This window comes from Anopheles gambiae, chromosome 2, assembly GCF_943734735.2.
Source record: "Anopheles gambiae chromosome 2, idAnoGambNW_F1_1, whole genome shotgun sequence".
In the NCBI taxonomy this organism is placed as follows: Eukaryota; Metazoa; Arthropoda; class Insecta; order Diptera; family Culicidae; genus Anopheles; species Anopheles gambiae.
The window spans coordinates 84,855,393-84,877,081 of record NC_064601.1 but is presented as its reverse complement, the minus strand read 5'-3'; the positions used below and the strand labels follow the sequence as shown (position 1 = coordinate 84,877,081).

Sequence of the window (21,689 nt, the reverse complement as noted above, 5' to 3'; positions counted from 1 at the left end):
GCGATCGATTGGTTGGTTGTGTTGAATGATTCATAGATGATCAGATTTTTGGTTCACTGAAATTTGTTGTTTGGGGAAATTGTGGAAGTTATTTTTGTTTATTTTAGACTCATTTACATTCATTTTGCTTCATTTTATATTTATTGCATTAAATGTGTGTTTGTTCCGGGTTCCACGATGGTATTATTGTTATAGATATTCTCCCTGGTTTTGTAGCTCCTGTCCGTTTTTTACGATTAAAATGTTGAAATTTAAAGGTCTGCCGATTGAAATTAAATACGGGACCGGTCTCGTGGTACAGTCGTCAACTCGTACGACGTAACAACATGTCCGTCATGGGTTTAAGTCCCGAATAGACCGTGCCCCAATACGTAGGACTGACTATCCTCCTCCTATGGTAAAAATAAGTCACTGAAAGCCAAGCTCACTTCTCACTAGTGGGTACAGGCAGGCCTTGATCGACAGCGGTTGTTGTGCCAAAGAAGAAGAAAATGTTTAAATTAAAAGTGCAGTAATTGAACGTTCACCAAATCTCCAGAAATTCGTCAAATCACTTTAGCGGGGCTTAGGGATTTTTCCAAGTAATTTATCATCGAAATTTACAATACTAGTGTGCCTCAAAATTTTGAAAATCAGTTTTTGCCAAAAAATAAACCCTTTTATTTTGTATCAAATATAAAAAAAACTAAACTAAAATGAATAAACATATGAAAAATCAAATAATTTTAATAAAAAAATTAAGTGCGATATGCCAGAAGAACGCACTACTAAAGGTTCTTTTTGATCATTCTCTTTATCACCAGCAATCGCTCCTGAAACGATCTTTGCCATCCTACCAACGATCCTTGCAACAATTATTGTCTAAATCTTTGAATGTCTATGTATGTATGACAAATAATCAAATGCAAATAAAAAGTGCAAGAAAAGGTGATAAAATATCTCCAGTATTTGATGCTAATAAACGCTGATTGTTCAACATCGCTCTACCCACGTACGACAACTAACGAAATGATATTTCCTCTTCGCAATTTGTACGCCAGCAAACGACACTGCAATGAACAGGAAAGATCAATTTGCTATGCCCGTACTCGTAAGTAGAAAAGCCACAGTTGATGTTATTTTCAACCATCTTCTAATTCCCCCCCCCCCCCCCCCCTCATTCCATTCTTAACCACCCAAAGAAGTTTCTGAAGCGTTGTTTACAGATTTTCAACCAGCCCCCTTTGCATTCCCGTTCAAAAGTTGTCGAGAAAATCCTCTTTAGAGTTGGCACTTGAGGAACTGATCCCCACACACAAACACATATTCACAATCTCGTATCGCATCCGGTTCAATGCCAATGGGTCGGCCTGCAATCGGAAGTGGGTCGGCCGACCATTGATTCGTTTCGCTGCAATCGACTTTGCTGCGACTGCAGCCGCTGGTTCGCTGTGTCACAAACGACTTCCGTCACTCGAACGTTAGAATCATTGGCACCGTCGTCATCATCATCATCGTTGTCGTCGAGAAACGTTCAATGTTCGCTTTGATACAGCTACTTAGCCACTCGGTCGTCCCAGAAGCTGGTTACCATTGGGACCGGAACACATTGCACAGAGACATGATGTAACGGATGGACAGTTGGAGAGGGTGGACAAAATGTGTTCAGCACGGTTGCTGATGCGGAGAACAGGATTAACTTTGTCCATGTCGAATGTTACACGGGGGACAACTAGACATTGCCGCTCCCCGCAGCCCAGTGGATTAGTGCGTGGTGCAACAAGTTGAGCTGCACAGCGGATGAAATCCTTGCCCTTTTTAGTAGTTGTCGGAGTATGCTTTCACTCCGAGGCGTGGTTGCCCCAATTTCCCATTCCCACTTCCCCCCATTCCTCCATCAGAAGCGCTGTCGAAGTTGTGATGAAGAACTGGGCAATCACCCCCCAGTTCCACGAAGGTGACCGAAGGTACGGCTATTAATGGTTGATGGATATGCGCATACGCAAACCGGCCGTGTTTTTCGCCCTGTGTGCGTGCGTGTGTGGTAACTGTAAAGTTTTCCATCCATCCATCGGTTAGGTTATGTTATTTTTCGCCCTTTACATTTATGGTTGCCTGGGGATTTGGGCGTGTAGTAGGTATGCTCGGTTTGTAGGTCCCGGAATGTAGGATGTAGCACTGGCCATTGTGCATAGCCGTGCTGGTTTTGATATGATACAAAGCTCATCCTCGTACGGGCGTTGCTGTGGTGGAGGCTGCTGCTGTTGTTGTTATTGTTGTTGTAACTCTAAATTGAATATTAAAATACGGCCCTGGTGCAAGTTTAACACGATGATAATTGGAAACGGGACCATTACGGTTGCTTTGTGGGTTCCATTTAATTTGTTTGCCAACACGCCTAGACCATGGTGGTGGTGAGGATGCGTCGTGTTGTTGGCAAAGTGGCCATGTTTTGATTAGCGATAATGATATTGGTTTTTTGTTACTATTATTTAATTGTACGATGACTTTGTACATGCGACAAAAATGAAATGTTGCATCGGGTGTTTTAATTCATTCAGTTTTATTTAAAACAAGCACGAGCATAATCGATATTTTCAAATTGTTGGAAGTTGCAAAAAAAATGGTTTGCATACATGATTCCACAAAATGGGCAATCGTAACGTATTGCTTAATGAACACATCGAGTATACTACTAAGATGTCTGCGTCTATAGCAGGCCGTATGATGAAAGTTGTTCTGTACCGATCCGCTAATCCCATAATTTCCATAAGAAGTTCTGAATAATACAGATGTTATTTTTGGATATCAAAATATGAATAATTATCTTGCACAAACCTGCAAAACGTCTCTACTATGATAAAAATATCTAAACGAGTAGTTCGCAATTTCACTAACTGAACCCTATAAAGGAAAGCAAGATGTTTAGTTCGATTTTCTACGATCAATGAAGTATAATATACACAATTATTTAAAAAAAATCATAATAATCACTTGCTTTTGAACCATCGCAGCGGACAAAATACGATTGTAGAATTAATATTCAAAAATACTTCAAACTTCTACGAACATACGCTTAGAACATACGGGAGGAGAAAAAACCAACTCTCGCAACTAGGTCACAACAAAGCAGCAGCGAGGATAAGCTGCATTAGACCGGTCCTCCCTGTTCACAATCAAGCGAGTGTTTGGTATTTGCTTCCATAATTTGATTGGTTTGTGTGAAGTGACGCAGCAAAGGATTGTCGTTTCCGTTTTGCGTTCACCCAATCGTCGGCCCAATCCATTCGTAAGCCACCGGGGCCAGGTGCGTTTTCTTCCCACGAAGGACAAATATGCTCCGCGAAGGGTGCGCTATGCAAATGGTAAGAACGAATCAAGCTCACCGTACTGTTTGCTCACCGGCAAGGAGATGGGAAAGGACAGATGGATAATTCAATAACCGTATGCATGGTACGGCATGGCAAAGTCGTGCACCGCTCATCTAGGCCCTCACACGGACCCCCATTCTGTTCAGGCCACACGTATGTAGGGAAGACACCAACGGTTAGCTTTCTCTACTCCCTGGCCCCTTCATCGCCGTCGTCGTCGTCGTTATAACGGAAGTTAATTGTGTTTGCTCGGTGTGATTGAATCTCAGCCGGGCTATAAATATCGGCCACCCGTGCTGCACGCCGTCGTCGTTTGATCTCGACGGAGCATCGGTTAACACAAAAGACCAAAAAGCTATCACCTACCTGGAGTGTGTGTGTGTGTGTGTGTGTGTGTGAGTGATTGCCAGTCAGTCATGGGCGGAAGAGATAAACAAGATTTAATTCTGCCCCTGATGATAGCGTCCCTGTTGCTTTCCGGCCATTCCGCTGCCGCCGCCGTGGACGCCTCCATGGTCGGTGCTGTTGGAGCATTGCTAAAGCTCATCGGGACGCCCCTGAAGGTGACCGCTTTTGTTGAGTGCTGGAATGAAGGTATGCTTTGAGGCACGCCCGTGTGTGTGTATGTGCTGTAGTTTTAATCCCTACGTCCGTTCTGCCTGTGTTTCCGTGCGTAGGGGAGAAGCTTATGTTTGCAAGAATCGGTCTCTCCGGCGGTCGTCATTTGATGCAGTTCGTTGAACCGAGACGAGCATCACTAGACGCACGGACAGATGTCAAGGATATGGATAATTACCGGAACGCCACGCTCGATGAAGATGCTGAAAGTCACCAGACGTTGGTGGTGATGGATCTACGCTGCAAGGGGTCGGAACGACTACTAGCTGAGGCTGGGCAGCGTCTGTATCTAAACTACCGCTGGCTACTGATGGATTCCAGTGACAGTGGTGTCCCGTTGGGCATCGAGCACTATCTTGCTGTGCTGCAGGACTTGGCGGCCCTTGTCAGCAGTGAGATCTTTGTGATGCTGGAAGAAGACGGCCAAGCAATACGATTTATGCAAGGTTAATATATTTTGTGGTATAAGTGGTTATTAATTTTGAAATCTTTCAACGTGTGTTTAACATCTAAAGTTTACAGAGTGAGTCAAAATTCTGAACTGCTAACAGAACACTACGCTTTGTGGAATGCGACAGTACCAGGAGATACTGAGGGAGAGATGATCGATCTACGAACTCACAAAGTCACTTCGGTGCGGCGTAAAGATCTTCACGGTCACTATCTTCGTGCGTCGATGGTTATTACCAATCCGGATACGTTGAATCATCTCACGGACTACAAGTAAACTGTCCTTTTAGTCTTCCCTTAGAGGCACTAAACCTTGAGTATGACTTTGCATTCTTTATAGAGATAAACACATCGACACGATCACGAAGGTGAACTATATTTTGACTAACTGTCTGGTGGCATACCTTGGAGCCGAAGTGAACTACACCCGTGTGGCAACCTGGGGCTACTACAACACTACCACCGGCATGTGGGATGGTATGATCGGTGAGCTAGTGCACAATACGGCCGACCTGGGTGCATCTCCGCTCTTCTTCACCACCGATCGCATTGCGGTGATTGAGTACCTTGCCATGACGTCCGAGACACGGTCCAAATTTATCTTTCGCTCACCGAAACTGTCCTACACCGAGAATGTGTTCGTATTGCCGTTCGATGATGTGAGTCCCTGATGTCTTGCAGTTCGAGGGATAGTTAAGTATTGCCTTATTTGTTCCCAGAAAGTTTGGATCTGCGTCATTGCCGTCATCATTGTTTCCTCCGTCCTGCTGCTTGTTACGCTCTGGGCGGAATGGCGCATAACGAACGGTGACCTGGATATGCCGCCAGCCCCGCCCGATTCCTCTACCATGGCCGCCAGCCTGCGTGACACGCTGCTCATGATGTACGGGGCGTCCTGCCAACAAGGCTCGGCCGTCTTACCACGCAGCTGCAGTGCCCGCACGATCACCATGCTTACCTTCACGGTGTTGATGTTCCTGTACGCTAGCTACTCGGCCAACATTGTCGCGCTGCTGCAGAGTCCCTCGACCAAGATCCAAACGCTGGAGGATTTGCTTGGCTCGCGGCTCAAGTTCGGTGTGCACGATACCGTGTTCAACCGGCACTACTTTACGCACGCCACCGAACCGACGCGCAGGGCACTGTACGAGCAGAAGATCCGCCGACCGTACGGACCGGACGCGTTCATAGCGCTGGAGCAGGGCATCGATCGGATACGGCATGGGTTGTACGCGTTTCACGTGGAACAGGGCGTCGGGTATAAGGTGATCAGCGAAACGTACCAGGAGGACGAAAAGTGTGGCCTGCAGGAAATACAGTACCTGCAGGTGATCGATCCGTACTACGCGATACAGAAGAACTCGTCGTACAAGGAGATGGTGAAGATTGGGTAAGGTAGAGGACTTTGGATGTGGGATTTACAGCAAGATAGAGGATCATTCTCTTCTTACAGATTGTTTCGACTGAACGAGCACGGCATCCAGTATCGAGAGAACGACAAACTGTACACCAAAAAGCCAACCTGTTCGGGCGGTGGTGGCAAGTTCGTCCCGGTAAGTCTGGTCGACGTAGAGCCGGCCGTCTGGATCATCCTGTGGGGTAGTGGGCTGGCGTCAGGATTCTTCCTAACGGAGCGGCTTTACTTTCGCTTTTTGAGAAGGAAAGTACGACAGCTTGTTCGTCGATGGCAACACAACTAAACAACCAGGGTGAGAACGAATGTCATCAAGCTTAGTAGACGAGGTAGTGAAGACGGTGGAGTAAATTTTCAGACATTTTTTAAATAAATGTATTTACTCAAAAAGAGAGATAAAACAATAGTAATGAGATTTCAACTACAGTATATGATGGTAATATGTAATATTGTATGCATGTATGTGTATATAGTGAATTTACTACAGCGAGTATACGAATAGTGGAACCGCTTCGATGCGCCTTGTTTCTTCGTTCGCTTCCTGGTAGGTTCTGTCTGCACATCTATAATAGAGCTTTTTTTTGTTCTCGCATCTTACTGTACTTGTTTTTCACTGTTTCTTTCTCCCATTTTACGTACAAACAAAACTTTACATACATCTACTTTCGGTTGTGTGGTTCCTTTTTTTTACGTTTGCTAGTTTGCTAACTCTTTTAGTCGATTTTATATGTTAGTCTCTTAGTGTAACAACAACTTGTTGATAAAATCTGTTCGACGAGGAATGTTTCCTTTCTTTATCCTTCGATTCGGGGGTTTACTAGTACAACTTTTTACACTTTTTTCGCTCAACGTTTAACTACTTTTGTTTATATATTTTCAGATTTAACATATATTGGGACTCGTTCTATTATGTCACCCGCTCTTTCTACCTTCCCTGCAGCCTGTAGTATTTCTATCCACACCGTCATATTGAGAAGGCTAACGCTTCGGGGGAGTATGGCGGATGATATCGTTGCACAACGTTGTGTTTTTGTGAGTTCATGGTAACGATTCCGATTCATCAGAAATCATCGATCAGCTGGTTTTTTGTTCTCCCCGTCATCCGGCAGGGTAGCTGTAAATCTTCACTCTTAGACGGAATTTTCATCTAAACCCTGTTCGAATAGAAAAAAGGATGAGAGAAGAAAAAGCACAACGGGATGTAATATTTCACGTTCGTAGACAGCTGGGCAGAAAAACTTTAAAAAATAGAGGACAAAAATAAAGAACAAATGTGTCTCGCTGAAATGATATCCCCGGTATGACGACAGGTGCTTGCGGAAATGGAAAAAAGAGAAGAAAATCGAGGACAAACGAAAAACAATTGAACCGGCGTCTAGTACGGCGCCGAACGCCGAACTCCACACGCTATAGATCCATGGTCTTGCCCCACGGTCCGCTATGCATCATTTGTGCAATTCAATTTCCCGCCCCACGTAAAGGATAATAATTTGTGACCGATTTCCTCCCCTCCCCCCACCTTCTTACCTGCATCAGCGGGCTGATTGCACGTGGCACTATCGATTGCATGTGCAGGGCACCGTTCGAACCGCGCATCGCGCTCGGGTAGCTGTGGGGACCGAGCAGGGTGGTGGTCGTGGCCGACGATGCGCACGATTCCCGCTTGTTGTAGGTGAGCGGTCTGCAACGAGAAGAGGGGGTGTAGCGACATTGCAGCGAGTGTCCGCGTGTGTTCGTGGGTTGAGTGTATTTGTGAGAGAGAGGAAAGAACATCCCAAAAGCCAAAAAATCAACGAAATCAATTACACGGCCCTTCGCATCGGTTACTCCGTCCCAGCGGAGGAAAATGGAAGAATGAAGCCCTTCAAACTTTCGGTTGCGTGATGGATTGATTCCGGTCCGCTTTCCGGTTTCAATGGTTCCTTTTCCATTCTGGGCGTGTTTGGAATTGTGTGAAAACGGTGAATGTTTCACTAATCAATTACAAACTGTCGCTTTTGCGTGCGAGAACGTGCCTCAAAGTAGCAGAAATTCGTATGATTTATTTTACGATTCTTGGTTTAACGATCCAATCGAAAAGAAGGAGGAGATGATTGACGATTTATAAAATGTTGTAAAATGGCTACACTCGTAAGTTTTGCTATTGTTTTGATGTAATCATTTTGTTGCTTGAACTATATAAACCTTTTATCCATTTAAAGGAATTGAAAATTGAAACATGTCCTTTGAGGCATTTATGGGTTTATAGGTTTTGGTAGGAAAATACAAACTGAAAATGTAAAATTACTAAAACTTTCTCGCATTGCAATGAATTTTATTAATTCAAATAATTATAACCTAAAGTATACATAATTCACGATTACCAAAAAAGTCGCAACCCGAATTATAAGCTCTCCTGGGGTATGCTTGACCCGCGCCCCGCAGTTTGAAGACGCCTGCCTTAGTCTAACATGTAATTTATAACATTAAAATTCCCTTAAACACATAATTGACACATTTTGGACCGTGGATTGCCCAAATTATCCAGTACAAATCAACCGAAATCCTAAATTTGTCAATCTGTCAAGCTTAATTAACTTTCACCGAGAGCAACGCACCAATCATGGCGACACGGCTTCAAAGTAAGTCTATTATTTTAATCCTCCACCAGAGACTGACGACCAACGCTTGGATCAACGTCAACGACTCTCCATCACAAGGATCATCCCAGTTTTTGGGCAACAGGATTAACAGTCGGCCAATATATTGGGCGAAAATCCTCGGTGGAATGATTACTTTTTTCGTGTTTCCTTTCATCTTCACGTGCTGTTCTCTTGTCTTGCTTCTTGTAGTTCACGAGATTTCCGAACCGTTGCCAAGAAGGATGACAGGTTGACCTAGTTTGCATATTTCTTTTTGCAAGAATCGTGTTACGAATCAGACGGCAATAGCAATTGGAAATAATTACTTCCGGCTGTTGGCGTGAAGTGACTTCGGTGTAATACCGGCGTAAATTGATGGGTCATATTTAATTTCCGCTGGTTCTGCTTTAATGTTCAACAGTATTTCTTCTTTTTATTTTCCTCTGTTTTTCTTCACCAAAAAAGCGAGAAGGAAGAACTTCCTCGCACATGGCATATCAAATTGGAGTGGCGAGGATCAGTAGCCTACAGCTAAACCAATTCATTATTCAGGTCAGTTTGGTGAACTGCTGCCCACATAGTGCAGGATCCTTCTGCGAATTGCCATAGAGCTACCAAATCTCAGCTACCCTGTGTCCACGAGTTTGCCACTAATTTTGTGGTTCACCACGGGAAGGTAAAACCGTTGAGCTGGAACGGCAAACCTCAGAGCGAAAGCTAACACAGCCACCCAAATGGTGGCTGCCATGAACTTGTCGGTCGGTGCGTGGGTAACGTTTACCAATAAACGCCACTAACTTTTGTTAGTCAACATAGGACTTGTTGAGCTAATTACGATGGCAAAATAGACTTTACGTCGAACGGTACGCTTTACAGCATACCTAGCACCATCTTCCCACTCTAACGCTTGGACACCGTCGGAGCAGATATCAAAGCTGCGTCACAATTTCATCATAATCGTTGAAGGTTTGCCTGAAATTGCTTTGGAAACTGAGGCTAACGAATCACAGCAATCAACAACGTTGTAAGAAGAACATTTTGTACCAATATGTGAAGGCTTATCGTGTTGCGCTGGGTGTCTCTCGATCGGGCTGAACACATTTTATGCGTATCCAGCAAAAAATGTGCCCTGCGATGGTTGCGTTGTCTCGTTAGGGGACGCACGTTGCCTTGAAGTGCTCTGCGATCTTTTGTATGACTTCCGATGAACGCGATCAACATTCCGTGCATGTAGCTATTTAATTTGCTACAAACAGTTAGGGTAGAATTTGTGATAATATTACTAGATCAGGAAAGAATCTGTATTATACTTACTTAGTTCAGAAATTCAAATATTGTATGTCATTTTGTATACCTCATTCCCCAAAACAATACCTTTCTTTCGAATGTTCATGTTTGGAAGACAGCATCCTCAACACACGCTCGAGCACGTACGATTGTGCGGTAGACACAGGAAACTCATGTTACACTTCAAGATATCGCTCAAGAGCTCGTTCCAAAATGCGACAGAGACAACGAGAGTTTTACCGAAACGATCGCAACGATCGGAAGAATAGCGTGAGCATGCCTCCAAGATAACATACCGCATGACTACATCGCGAAAGACTCGCGACAACACCAGGCGCATGGTGATTGGTCGAATAGGCAAACAGTGCGCGTTGGCGAAATCGTCGCGCACTGGCCTAGGCTAGCGAAAGATCAGTTCAGTCTTTAGACGTGCCTGCTACTGATCGGATCAAAGTTCTTCTCAAATCAACGCAAATCAAATTTAATTTCATATAAATTATCGTGTTTTAAACGTGCTGCAGTTCGTCTCATTCAAACAATTTGCTGTCTGTGCTTTGTTTAGAGTTCCTTAGCTTTGCTTTCACGTCAGATTGGCGAGATTCCCTATACGTTCGAGAAATTTGGGAGAATTGCTTGTAGCCGCTTCGTTGGTTGCATCAAACAACAGTGTCTTCAAATACCTCCTCTTCAGCCTTCTGCAACCTTTCTGAAGCCTTTCTATCGATCGTTTTGTGTTTGTTTGTATCGTAAATTGACTTGAATCCTGAGCAACTGTGCAACAACCACCATGACTCTAAGGTAAGCTTATCGAAGTGCAGTGCGTTCACGATAGGAAAAGTATTGCATATTTGTTTGTTTGTTTGACCAATTATAGAAACTTTGAGTCGTTTAGACTACATTCGTCCCTTCGATCTATTGTTTTTGTTGTTGAAATTTGTGATATAGTTTTGTATCCAATAAGTATTTTATCAGGTTAATTTTTTGTGATGGATCAGAAGATAGAGTTTGTTCAATGTGGTGGGTTATATTGTGTTTGATTCGTTAATTATAGAGTCCTCAACATTTTGTAAAGATATGGCGAACGTCGATGATTTGTCCACAAAATTGATAGTTTGGCAGCGGTATTTTGTCCAATTTATCCGTGAGTGAGGCGAGTATGTCATATGCTGAGTCGATTTAATTTTTGTAGGTGAGAGCTCTTTCGATGGCCTATGAATGCTTCTAAGATGGTTTTGATTGTTGGCAGGAATCTATTGCTTGCTGCCCGGACCAGCATCCATTTTTCATTAATTTTGGTTCTGCACCTTTTTATTGAATCGCTTTCATGCATCGGTGCCTGGTGATTTTGGTGGTTTTAATTTACCATTTTTGACCTGTAAGTGATAAGTGATTAACTTACCAGTAAATGATGGTAAGTGTTTTACAAGTTACTTGTTCAATTTGCTGAATGAAAGGGCAGTGGAGGCTCCCTTTTTCCACGGCACTAAGGACACCTCTTCTCTTTATGAATGCCTTCCTCTGCAGCAATGGCTATTGATGACGATAGCCTCTGCAGGAAATATAGTGGTGTTGTCTGGGAGCTTTTTCTCACAGTGCTCTGTTGTAGAATGGACACCGCATCATGCTGATTTATATTGGTTTGAGCCATCTGGATGTATGTGGTTGCATGTCTTGCAACTATTGTTTTACAGCTGATAAAAGTATTTTTGGGCTACAGTGCTATTGCCACCTGCGTGTATTTTTTCTTCAAGAGTCCAGTCTATGGCAGTAGAGGTCTTTCGTCTGTGTAGTACAATTTCGCTATGTCTCAGAGTTCATGATTGTGATTTTCCATGAATCTACCTGCCGCTGTTATTAGCTTTTCGGTAATGATAGGTTCCTGCTAGATCGGCCTCCTTGCACACCCTACCAGCCGCTCGGCACACACACACTTGTGCGTTTTGTGTGAGCGATAGTATGCGTGTTCATACTGTCATTCCCATGGGCGTTGACCGGTGGCAGCGCAACTGCCCACAACAGACATATATGAAGGTTTTGGTGTGGGAAAGAAATATATATTCGATACTAATTAGGAAAAGCATGGAGGAGAGGATTGCACCCTGATACACTCCTATTTCCTCTAAGATCTGACTCCCAGCTCCAATAAGAACTTGAAACAACCGATTCAAAAGAAAGTCTTTAACGTTTGCTGTAAGGCGTCCTCCCGAGAAAAGTATTGCACATAGATGCCAGCTGTGATAATAACTGACATTCTTTCTTCTCCTATTTTCCTTTCAGTTCTGACATCATTTGCGATGCATGCCAAAAACCTGAGGATTATAACACTTCAATAGTGTATCATTGCGGCCATTTCATCCATTACAAATGCCTTGTACTGGACAAACGTTGCCCGTTCTGTCTCGACGAGATCTTTTTGAGCAGTGCGACGTATGAGGACGCGAGTGCGTACGCGGTCTGGGATGCGGAGTGCCCCGGTGCACAGCTATCCTTAGTGCGGAAAGAAATGCGCGCGTTGAAGCTGTACGAGATGAAGCTGATCGGAATAATGGGGACATTAATCGAGAACTTAGATTTCTTATTGGCAGTGGCAGCGGCAAAGGAGCTGGCAGCTACAGATGAGCTTTACAAGAAGTATAAGCTGCTTGAAGCTGAGCTGATGGCTGCTGCTCCGGAACCGGAACCGGTGGCATTATTTTTGTAAGTGTACAAGCGTACACAAGTGAGAATGAATTTGAACTACGTTCGAATTAATAAAAGAAAACCAAACAAAAAGGTAAGAAAAATCAGGCTTTTGATTCTTGCGTTAGATACTGGGGATCGTCCTCGGCGTTGAGAAAATGATCGGAAAATATAACTCTTACTGGCGGAGTTAGAATCTCAGCATTACTCCATCATCTCTTTCGTTCGGTTGATTTGAACCCCAATATCCTTCAAAGGTTACCGTTTAGATCATTTAGCAGAAACAGGTCTAATCGAAGGAGATTTTACACAATGATAGCGTTCAGTTTAAGCATGCTTAAATGGCCTTTTATAGCCATTTTATCGCTCTATACAGCAATATGCATTCAAAAGCACAATTCAAACAACCCACCCAGCCACTGGCGGGAAGGGATGGGACTTTTTGTGTGGAATTGATTTTACGGCCGTGTGGTTTCCGTTATGGAAATTTGTGGCCTCCGCTACTAAACGCAAGACAAAAACCTTATCCCCTTTCCATCGTGATGATTTTTATTGTCTTACTCGTTACTTTATGGTTGACTTTTTGCTTTGCAGCATCTCCAGTGTGCCCCGGGAAGGATGGAACAGAACCAAACCGCGCTCTCCCCAAAATGTATGCGTACGAATCCTTCCGAGCGGGCGTTACCATCTTCCAAAAGGCGGCATTCTTGTGGCGCTTGGTATCAGGTGATGGAATCGCACTTTCTTCGCACGAAAAAACCCTCTGACACACACACATACACAGCCAGTCACAAACTCTGCTAAAACACAAGAGTTATGGACCATCTTTTTTGCGTGTGTGTGTGTGTGCGCGCACATAAAATACTCGTAAATAATTTCTCCCCTCCAAGGCGAGACACCCCGTTCGGTGGAATGGGTTGAAGGGTTTTTGCTTACTTTTATCCGCGAAGGCGTTTTCTTTGGTGCGCAGCGTCCGACCCATGTGCCATGGGTTCGGCGCTGCTAATATTTTGAGCACCACACCGTGGAATGGTCGCAAAGGGACGCACCCTTTCTGCGTTGCTGCGTTGTACCACTGTGCTTGGCGGCGAAGTTCATCCGTCGAGTTGCAGATGATGAGATTTTATAGTTTTATGATACTTCTTGCACTTTGCGTTAAATTATTAGCGTGAAACTAGTTTTTATGGTGCGTGCTGAAGTTCCACCGGGAGAAGGGGGCCATAGTTACTCGAAGGATTATCACTTGAAGCACGGGCACGGGTGTGTATCGTTAAGTTAAGCTTTGTTCTACTTTACAACTCAAAACGTGCCATCGTGCATGGCAACGAAGAGACCTTCGCCGTGGTAGGACCGTGTGTCGATTATTCACATTCGAAAACACTTTAATATAGGCCGGCAGAACTTATCCGATCGTTCGCTGCGCTCCACATACTTTTAACTTGCATGCATATGCTTATTTTTATGACACACTCCCCAAGAATTCTTATACAAAAAAGGAAGGAAAACGTGCCATTCCGGAACAAGGAGCGCATTTTATTTCGTCGTTACCAACACCACTGGCACGAACAGACAGGACGGGTATAAAATTTCATAATTATCGTAAATTTTCGCCCTACTTTTTCCTGGTGGCGCTGGGTTTATGTTTCCCGTTCCTGATGATACACGGGCTACATGTGTACACGTTTATGAGACGTGGCATGCGGGCACCGGGTCTGGGTTAGGCATGGGAAGGACACAATAATCGATGGTGCTTTCGTGGCAGTCTTTAAAGAGTGTTGTTCGTAGCCTTGAACCTGTTTACCACCAGTACCAGTATAAGAGGGGGAGAGAGATTATTTGTCCCGTTCTCCTTGCCACGCAGAAGATGCAAATGTCATTTGCAAAGAGAAAGTCGGAAAATAACACTGACAGTGTGTTATAGGCAATTGTGCTTTTATGTTATTAAACGCAAGATAATGTAAAATAATTGTATTTAGATTACTGTCGAGTACGAGTTCCAGTTTAATTGTAGGAAAGCTTCCACCACTTTCTAGGGATGAAGTCTGCCTTTTGATGCAGAAGAGCATTAAACGATTTCTTGTACTCTTTTTTTTCTAGAACACGAATCCAGCAACGGCCTTACGAGAATATCAGAGATAATCATTTCAGCTCAAGCACTACAACCAAAAGGAACGGAGTGTAGTATCGAAACGGAAAGAATAGACACAGGGTTGACTACGGAGAGGAGAGAGGATGAAGAGGGAATGCAAAAAACAGGGACTCAACACTTACCGGAAGCTTTCCGTGCGGGACCGTGGTGAACATTCTTTCGACTGGTTGTAGCCAGAATTGGTGAAGCTGCCCGTTCGATGGTGGTGGTTGTCGTGTTTCATCGTCGTCGTCGTTGTTGCGCATAGTCGCGATGCACATGCAAGTGTGATGTGGAGCAAACGGTCAGGAAAAGGAAACGTACCACCACACAGCGTAGCAGGCCGGGGATGACACATACACACATCATTGCACAATAGACAACACACACACACACACACAAGAAGAAGAACGAGGATAAAGGATGTACAGGATACAGGATAGAAAGAATGAGAGAAGAAAAGAGAAGAAATATAGTACAAAAATAGAAGATTAGTTCAATAGCACGAGGAAGCCGCGCGCTTTACTTGTCATTGGTAGCGCGTTGTTGTTTTTTTTTTCATTCTTTTGTTGCGCCATTGCGAGTGGAAAACTCATTTTGCAAGCCTCATTAGCATAACGGGGACGACATGCGAATTTGTGTCCGGGCGATGCATTTGCTCGTGTTTCAACAGTAACCGGTCGGTAGGAAAATGGTAGGAAAATTGAAAAGAGAGGAAAACATCGACCATTATCACTAGCGCTAGGTGGACTTCGTTCGTTTGGGAAAAAGGGGAGTAAAACATGTAAAACTACATTGGAGGTAGTAAGGGTACATTGACAATGGAGCAAAACTATGGAGCAATAGGACTCCGTCTTTCTTGTACAACAACTCTTGGTCGCATTTTCCCAGCCGAGATAGTTACTTATTGGTGTTGTACGGTTTGTGGTAACTTTAAATAGCTACAGACGTTAGTAGTAACTGAAGAATGTTCAAATGCCTTACTGTTGGATGTTACTTGGAGTTGAAGGGGATACGAAAACACGGAAAGAATGTAGTGGGATTTAATATGGAAATAGTAGTAAAATAGTAAAATAGTTTCTATTTAAAAATGAATAATCCTCAAGCTTAAAATTGCTCTTAAAATCTTGTAAAAATATTATATTGCATGCAGCTAAACACATGTCCAGGGATCAGATTATAGGTACGTTTTAAAAATCGGTTCCAAGTTTACGACTTCCGACTTGCTCATAATAGCCGGATAAGAAGCTAAATCGACAATTGATGGTCGGCATGGAACTGAAAGATGATTTAAAGACGGGGCACCACAGCCAATACACGCCCCAGTGATGTGGATGTGTGCAATGGCGGACGATGGAATCGAAAGTGCAGTAAAAACTCGCCAGCCGTCTAGCTCGGCCCAACCAGGAAGCAAACCATTGTTGCAAGGATCGGATCGGATCGGTACGATATTCGGCTAATATTTTATACAGTATCGTTGCACTCGATTGAGCTCATACACCAGCGCACCCTCTCGGGAGGGAAGGTTGGACGAGAGAGTAGCAGCTTTACAGTGTGCGCCGAAATGATTGGTGGCCGTAAAATAAATCGGTAAAATAAAATGTACACCCAAAAGGCGGAGCGGGCAAAAAAAGGGGCCAGCCAGGGGTAGCATCAGCAGCCACCGTGCAAGGAACGGCAGTGCTCTGTTTGAGCGAGCTTTAACTTTTTTTTTTTGGCTAATTTAAACAAAATGATAAAAAACAGCCCCATAGTGATATCGGAATACGAAGTGGAACGGATTTTTCACTTCGAGGTTTCTTTTGGGCATTTCGAGACGGTCACAAGATACTGTTTTTTTGTAAGAAAAGTAAAAAAAAGGCAAACGGATCCCGTGTTTCAATTTTCCCGAGATAAACTGTAAACCATTTTTCACCACCATCACACCGGATGGGTCTTACGCCGTATCGTGTATCGTGGAGTTCTTGCTTTTTTTTAGCGAAATTTCCTTTGGCTTCCTGGTTCTTCGCTCTGTGTGTGTGTTTGTGGGCGTCTTTTTTCGTTGTTCTCGGTTTTACGTGCTTGATGAAGCTTACTTCCTTAAGGTCTGATTGGATGAAGCTTTCCATTTTCCTTTGTGCACGCATCAATTGTAGCCGCTTTAAGCGTTACGATGCGTTAGGAAGATGAATTAAATTAGCGAGTGCCGTGGCGCTGGAAAAGCCCAGATGGTGTTCAATTTTGAGTAATGGGTTTTTGGTATTATTTTAAAAACAAAAAACTTTTCTGCCAGATGTCATGTGTTTAGTAACGTCCTAGAAAATGGATTGTGAATAAAATATTTATCAATAATTTAATGATTTAAAGAAAAAAGCATTTCTCCTTTACGAAGCCCAATGCACCTTCAAATGCCTTGAGCAACGCCCAACACACTTAGCAGATGCCTCCCCAAAAGCAACAAAACCCATGCTTCCAACCAACGGTATCTTTATGCTCTCTCATTCACGCCTTTGTTCTGCAAAAAAAGACATAATCGTAAATGAGCCAGGGAAGGAAGTGCAAAGGAAAAAGGCATCCGACGCCCGTCCGTGACCGTAACCTTCAGCGCGAAGGAACAAAAGAGCAGACGCCAGACACAGACACACGTGTACGATCGGGGAGGGAACCTTCTACCCACAGTTTTAATGGTAGCCCATTAAATTGAGTTGCGGAAAAACCCTTCGGTGTATGTGTGGTGTCGTTTTGTTGTTGAATTTAAGCAATAAGCACGGAACATGCAGTTGAAGTATCTTGGTAGTCCTTTTCAGTGTTTTAGTTGAGCAGTGAAGGGTTAAAGTAGAACGGATTATAAGCAATGCACGGCTAGGACTATTTGTGGATTAAAAATACTCCAGAAAATTTATAATCTTCCTCCAGTCTGGTCTCACAAGGTCAGACAAAAGCCTAAACTAAGACTCGTCCAATTAAATTGCCTTTCGAGATGCATTTTTCATTGCCCGGGATTATGCTTTTCTCACAGCCCTTGTGTATAAATACTCTTTCATCGCTATGCTAATCCGTCAGCTTTGTAGGTTTAAAGCACACCTTAGACCGGATACAGACGCAGTCTTTAAGGTGTGAATAATTTGTGCAAGTAAGATATAGCAGCCCACAAATAATGCAAGTCTTTTCTGCGGACAGCTTCTCCTTCCCACCACGCTGCCGTTAGCTGTCTGTTGGACCGAAAATGCACTTACCGTCGACTTCGCTGCCGGACCTGACCGAGGCGAATGTTCCGCTCGTCCCTCCACCGTTCCAGCCGATGGCGCAGCGCTAACCGTACCTCCGAGTTGAGGAAGCAGTAGAACAGTGACACAGACAGTCCCTATAGGCGGGCGAGAAGAATAGAAGAAGAAAGCGCAGGCATTATAGTGCGAGTTAGTGAGTGTGAAAATTGATGCCATCAGGAGGCTGCTGCTGTTGTTGTTGTTGATAAAGACAGTACGGAGGGAGCAAAAAACAACGCGTGAAAACGAAAGGAAAAGGAAAAATGTGGAAAAACACTTTCACAAATGAGACCGCGCCACTAAACCCCGGAAAGCTTGCACGGCGGGAAAGTGCTTTCGGGTGATGCGCTGTGGTCGTCGTGCTGTGATGTGTGTGGAATTAGCGGGCGATGGAAAAATCGGCTCCAATTTGCGCTGGTTGGGAGAGAATGGTGCAGGATGTGGTTTATGAATGGGAGTGGAATCACGACGCGGTCTCATTGCGCTGCCTGTGGTGGAATTATAGCGCGCTTGTCGTCGTCGTGGGGTTTCTCCGATCGCACACCACGGGAGCAAGGACATTAGCTAGTTTTGTATGTACTTTATGATGTTATGAGCAGTACAAAAGCTATTCGTAATGTTATTCCGACAATTTATTTCCATACATTGTTAATTAATGAATTCAGATGATTGGTTTGCGAGTGACTTTTAATTTAATAGCAATGGCAAAACAACCAACAATCATTGCCACACTAAATCAGCTTTAGTGGTCAGATTAATTACATATTATGAAATTGCCTTCGATAAACAAGGTTAAAGCAATAAATCGTACAGATTAGCGTGACGATAGTGGGAACACATACTGCAAGTTGTGTGGAATTATAACACCCACTGTGCAAAAGAGATACCAGCGATCGAACTAATAATGGCAGAATGAAAATCCAATTATAAATCGTAATTATCAAATACATGAATTAAGCAGTATCGTCCAATACAGGTGTGTGCAGTGGTTGATTGTACGTCGCTCCTGATACGCATATACCTTGAATTATGGCGTGATTATCGTAATTGTAAAACTAGATTTTATGTGAATTAATTTGACAAATAATTAAAAGATCACTATCAAATGCTTCTAGTTAAAACAGAATCATGTGCAAGCAACAAATTAAGCAAAGTTTTCCTCTTATTGTCCTTGAAAGGAATGCATATTTAGCACCATGTCTAACGCCCTATATGTAAATTTACATCCCACCCAAACATATCGGGACGGCCATAATCTCTACAATTAAATGCCTGCAAATGTAACCATTCATTAAACACCGGCTACACCACAACACTTCCCCCATCATTGCTGTCATCGAGGCGATCTGTTTATGTAGCGTGCGCTAAAACCATTCACAACCCAACGCCTGCGGGTTCCACTATCAATGAGTGCAATCAGCATACTCGCTTGCACACTCAGACCCACACTAATACATATCGTTCCAATGAATGAGGTTTATCTACCCCATCATCAGCGCTTATTGTTTCATCTTTGATGTGCATTACAACATATTTTCCCCAACAGCCCCTGTTGGTCCGTTACGCTGCCCAGGATCGCACGTTCAACCTAATTTTCGCTAGCAAGCAAAGGGGCCTAATTTAGGCAGGAATGCAGAGAGTGACATTAATACACACGGCTGCATAAGCCTGCATTGCCGGTCTAAATGTGTGACAAATTATTTGCAACGGGGTGGGCTTGCTCGTGCTTTCCCACCAAACACGCGTGGGCGGATGCGCTTTTGATGCCGCGTGTACGGATTTCGTTGCGTTATGTTTCAATTTCAGATTAGCGCAATGGAAGATGTCAGGGATTTGAAACGCTGGAAAATACTGCCGCTGTACCGCGTAGTTCAAAAGGAAAAGCTTGTGGTGAGCTTGTGCACGATACTGCTGGTACTTTGTGTTGTTTGAGTTGTTTGGAACTCTACGAGCGGGATGGCCTGTTTTTTTTAACACTTCACGCCACTCCCTGGTGTAACTGGACAGGGGAAAGCTAATTTAGTTCCCGCTTCAAACGTTCGGCAGTCATGTTAGCGTGGAACTAGTTTCATTGCTTTACTTAGTTGCACCGTTGCCCATTTGTGGGTAGATCAATGTTGGGGGATATGAAAAGTTTACAATGGGCTAGCCACTTATGGTTTTGCAAGGAGGTTAGAGTAACCATTTAAAGTTTGTTTTAATGTTGTTGTCAAAAGTATTGTTTGATTTCAACTACAACATACTTGATGGTTTTGATTTCCATTTCCATCTAGTGACCAAATGTAAGTGAACGTGATTTTTTGTAATAAATAGTTGCATTTTTTTAAAAATAAAATGCAGCTTTCCATACAGTATGTTCGCAAGATAAGCGGTTTATGCGTTTTCGAGGCATCCTTGCTAGTCTAATATCCAGTTAATTCGAATATCACGTGTTTCCGTTGAAATGTATTTCATAAATGGGTATTTTTGATTTAGTTTAGAACATTACACTTTACATCGTTTATCGTTTATTTAAAATAATGATTGCAAGAAATAGGATAAAGAGGCGAATGAGGCCAATTGGCTCAAAGTCTCTATAAAAAAACACAAAAAAGAAATAGAATATCGCTTGATTTAAAGTGATATATTTTTTATTTTATTTTGTTCAAAGAATTGTTAGTAAAAAAGGGCTCTCCAAATCTGCCTATCTTGATAACGACGTTACTCGGGAATAGCCTGCATCGTAAAAGGAACAATAGTGTTTTGTTTTGTTTCGGATTTGTACAATCTACTTGAATTTAATATTTATTAAATTAAAAGGGTTTTTTTGCTAAAAAACTAATCTCACCATGGCGTTCACGGTAGTGATGGGTAAATCTGAATGAATTTTTGAAATCATTCAATTGATCTGAATTTCGTTTGTATCTGTATTCATGAATCTCTAATAATTAATGAATCTTCAAAGATGTATCAATCTCGAAAGATTCTCAAAAGATGTATATATCTCAAAACATTCACGAATATCTGGGGTTTCATTTAAGATTCATAGAGCTTGAGCTACTTATTATTATTCTTCTTGGCGTCACAACCTACGTGGTCAAGACAGCTCATGCAAGCTATCGAGTCATCTTAGCAACCAGGTAGCCCGATAGTTTGTTTTGCTAGATAACCACTGTATCATTGGATCTTCTTCTTCTTCTTTTGGCACAACAACAGCTGTCGGTCAAGGCCTGCCTGTACCTCCTAGTGAAGTGAACTTGGCTTTCAGTGACTTATTGTTACCATAGCAGGATAGCCAGTCCTACACGCTACGGGGACGGTCTTTTCGAGGCATGAACCCATGACGGGCATGTTGTTAAGTCGTTCGAGTTGACGACTGTACCACCAGACCGGCCCCAATCATTGGATCACGCATATTAAATATTTTCAAAATGGTAAATATTTAAAGATTCATTGATCCCTGGGTTCCCTGGAATCATTCGAAATTCATGAATTTCCACGGATTCTAAAGAGGCTCATGTTTTCTTGGAGAAACATTAATCTTGGGAGATTCATAAATCTTTAGAGATTCATCTAAATGATTAGTTTATCATATGAATGAATCTCAATGGAATATTCATCAAATGCAAAACTAGTTAACGGTGAAAACTTGGATGTCAGCGGGACTGGTTTTTACCAACTCGCTTATATGTTTGATATGGTTAAATATGTTTGTTTTAAAATTTAACTGGTACAATTGATGCAAATAGTTTTGAAATAGAATATTCTTTGAATCGGTATGGAATCTTCTACATTTTTATGCATTTTTATGCAGCTTTTGAAATATAATCGAAAAACAATATTTCACGTACACTTTCAATTCATGATTACTAAGCGACCCTTAATAATAGTGTCATCCTGTATATCAACATTTGCATC

General features: G+C 43.0%; 2 protein-coding genes across 2 annotated transcripts in view; one reads left to right on the top strand and one right to left on the bottom strand.

The window, feature by feature from the left end:
• Positions 1 to 4,033: 4,033 nt before the first annotated feature.
• Positions 4,034 to 6,233, top strand: LOC1276160 (ionotropic receptor 75a). Its single transcript, XM_315470.6, has 5 exons — positions 4,034 to 4,414; positions 4,484 to 4,691; positions 4,759 to 5,077; positions 5,138 to 5,808; positions 5,872 to 6,233. Exons 1-5 carry the CDS (start codon positions 4,039 to 4,041, stop codon positions 6,116 to 6,118), a joined length of 1,821 nt encoding a protein of 606 aa, XP_315470.6. The 5' UTR covers positions 4,034 to 4,038; the 3' UTR covers positions 6,119 to 6,233.
• LOC1276158 (diuretic hormone receptor) overlaps positions 6,180 to 21,689 on the bottom strand; it is a gene marked incomplete at its 5' end in the record, with an annotated part of 34,226 nt that continues 18,716 nt past the window's right edge. The window contains 4 exons of the mRNA XM_061640517.1: positions 6,180 to 6,986; positions 7,360 to 7,513; positions 14,691 to 14,756; positions 17,763 to 17,890. Coding sequence (XP_061496501.1) covers positions 6,963 to 6,986; positions 7,360 to 7,513; positions 14,691 to 14,756; positions 17,763 to 17,890 — 372 coding nt within the window. The remainder of the gene's footprint in view (positions 6,987 to 7,359; positions 7,514 to 14,690; positions 14,757 to 17,762; positions 17,891 to 21,689) is intronic.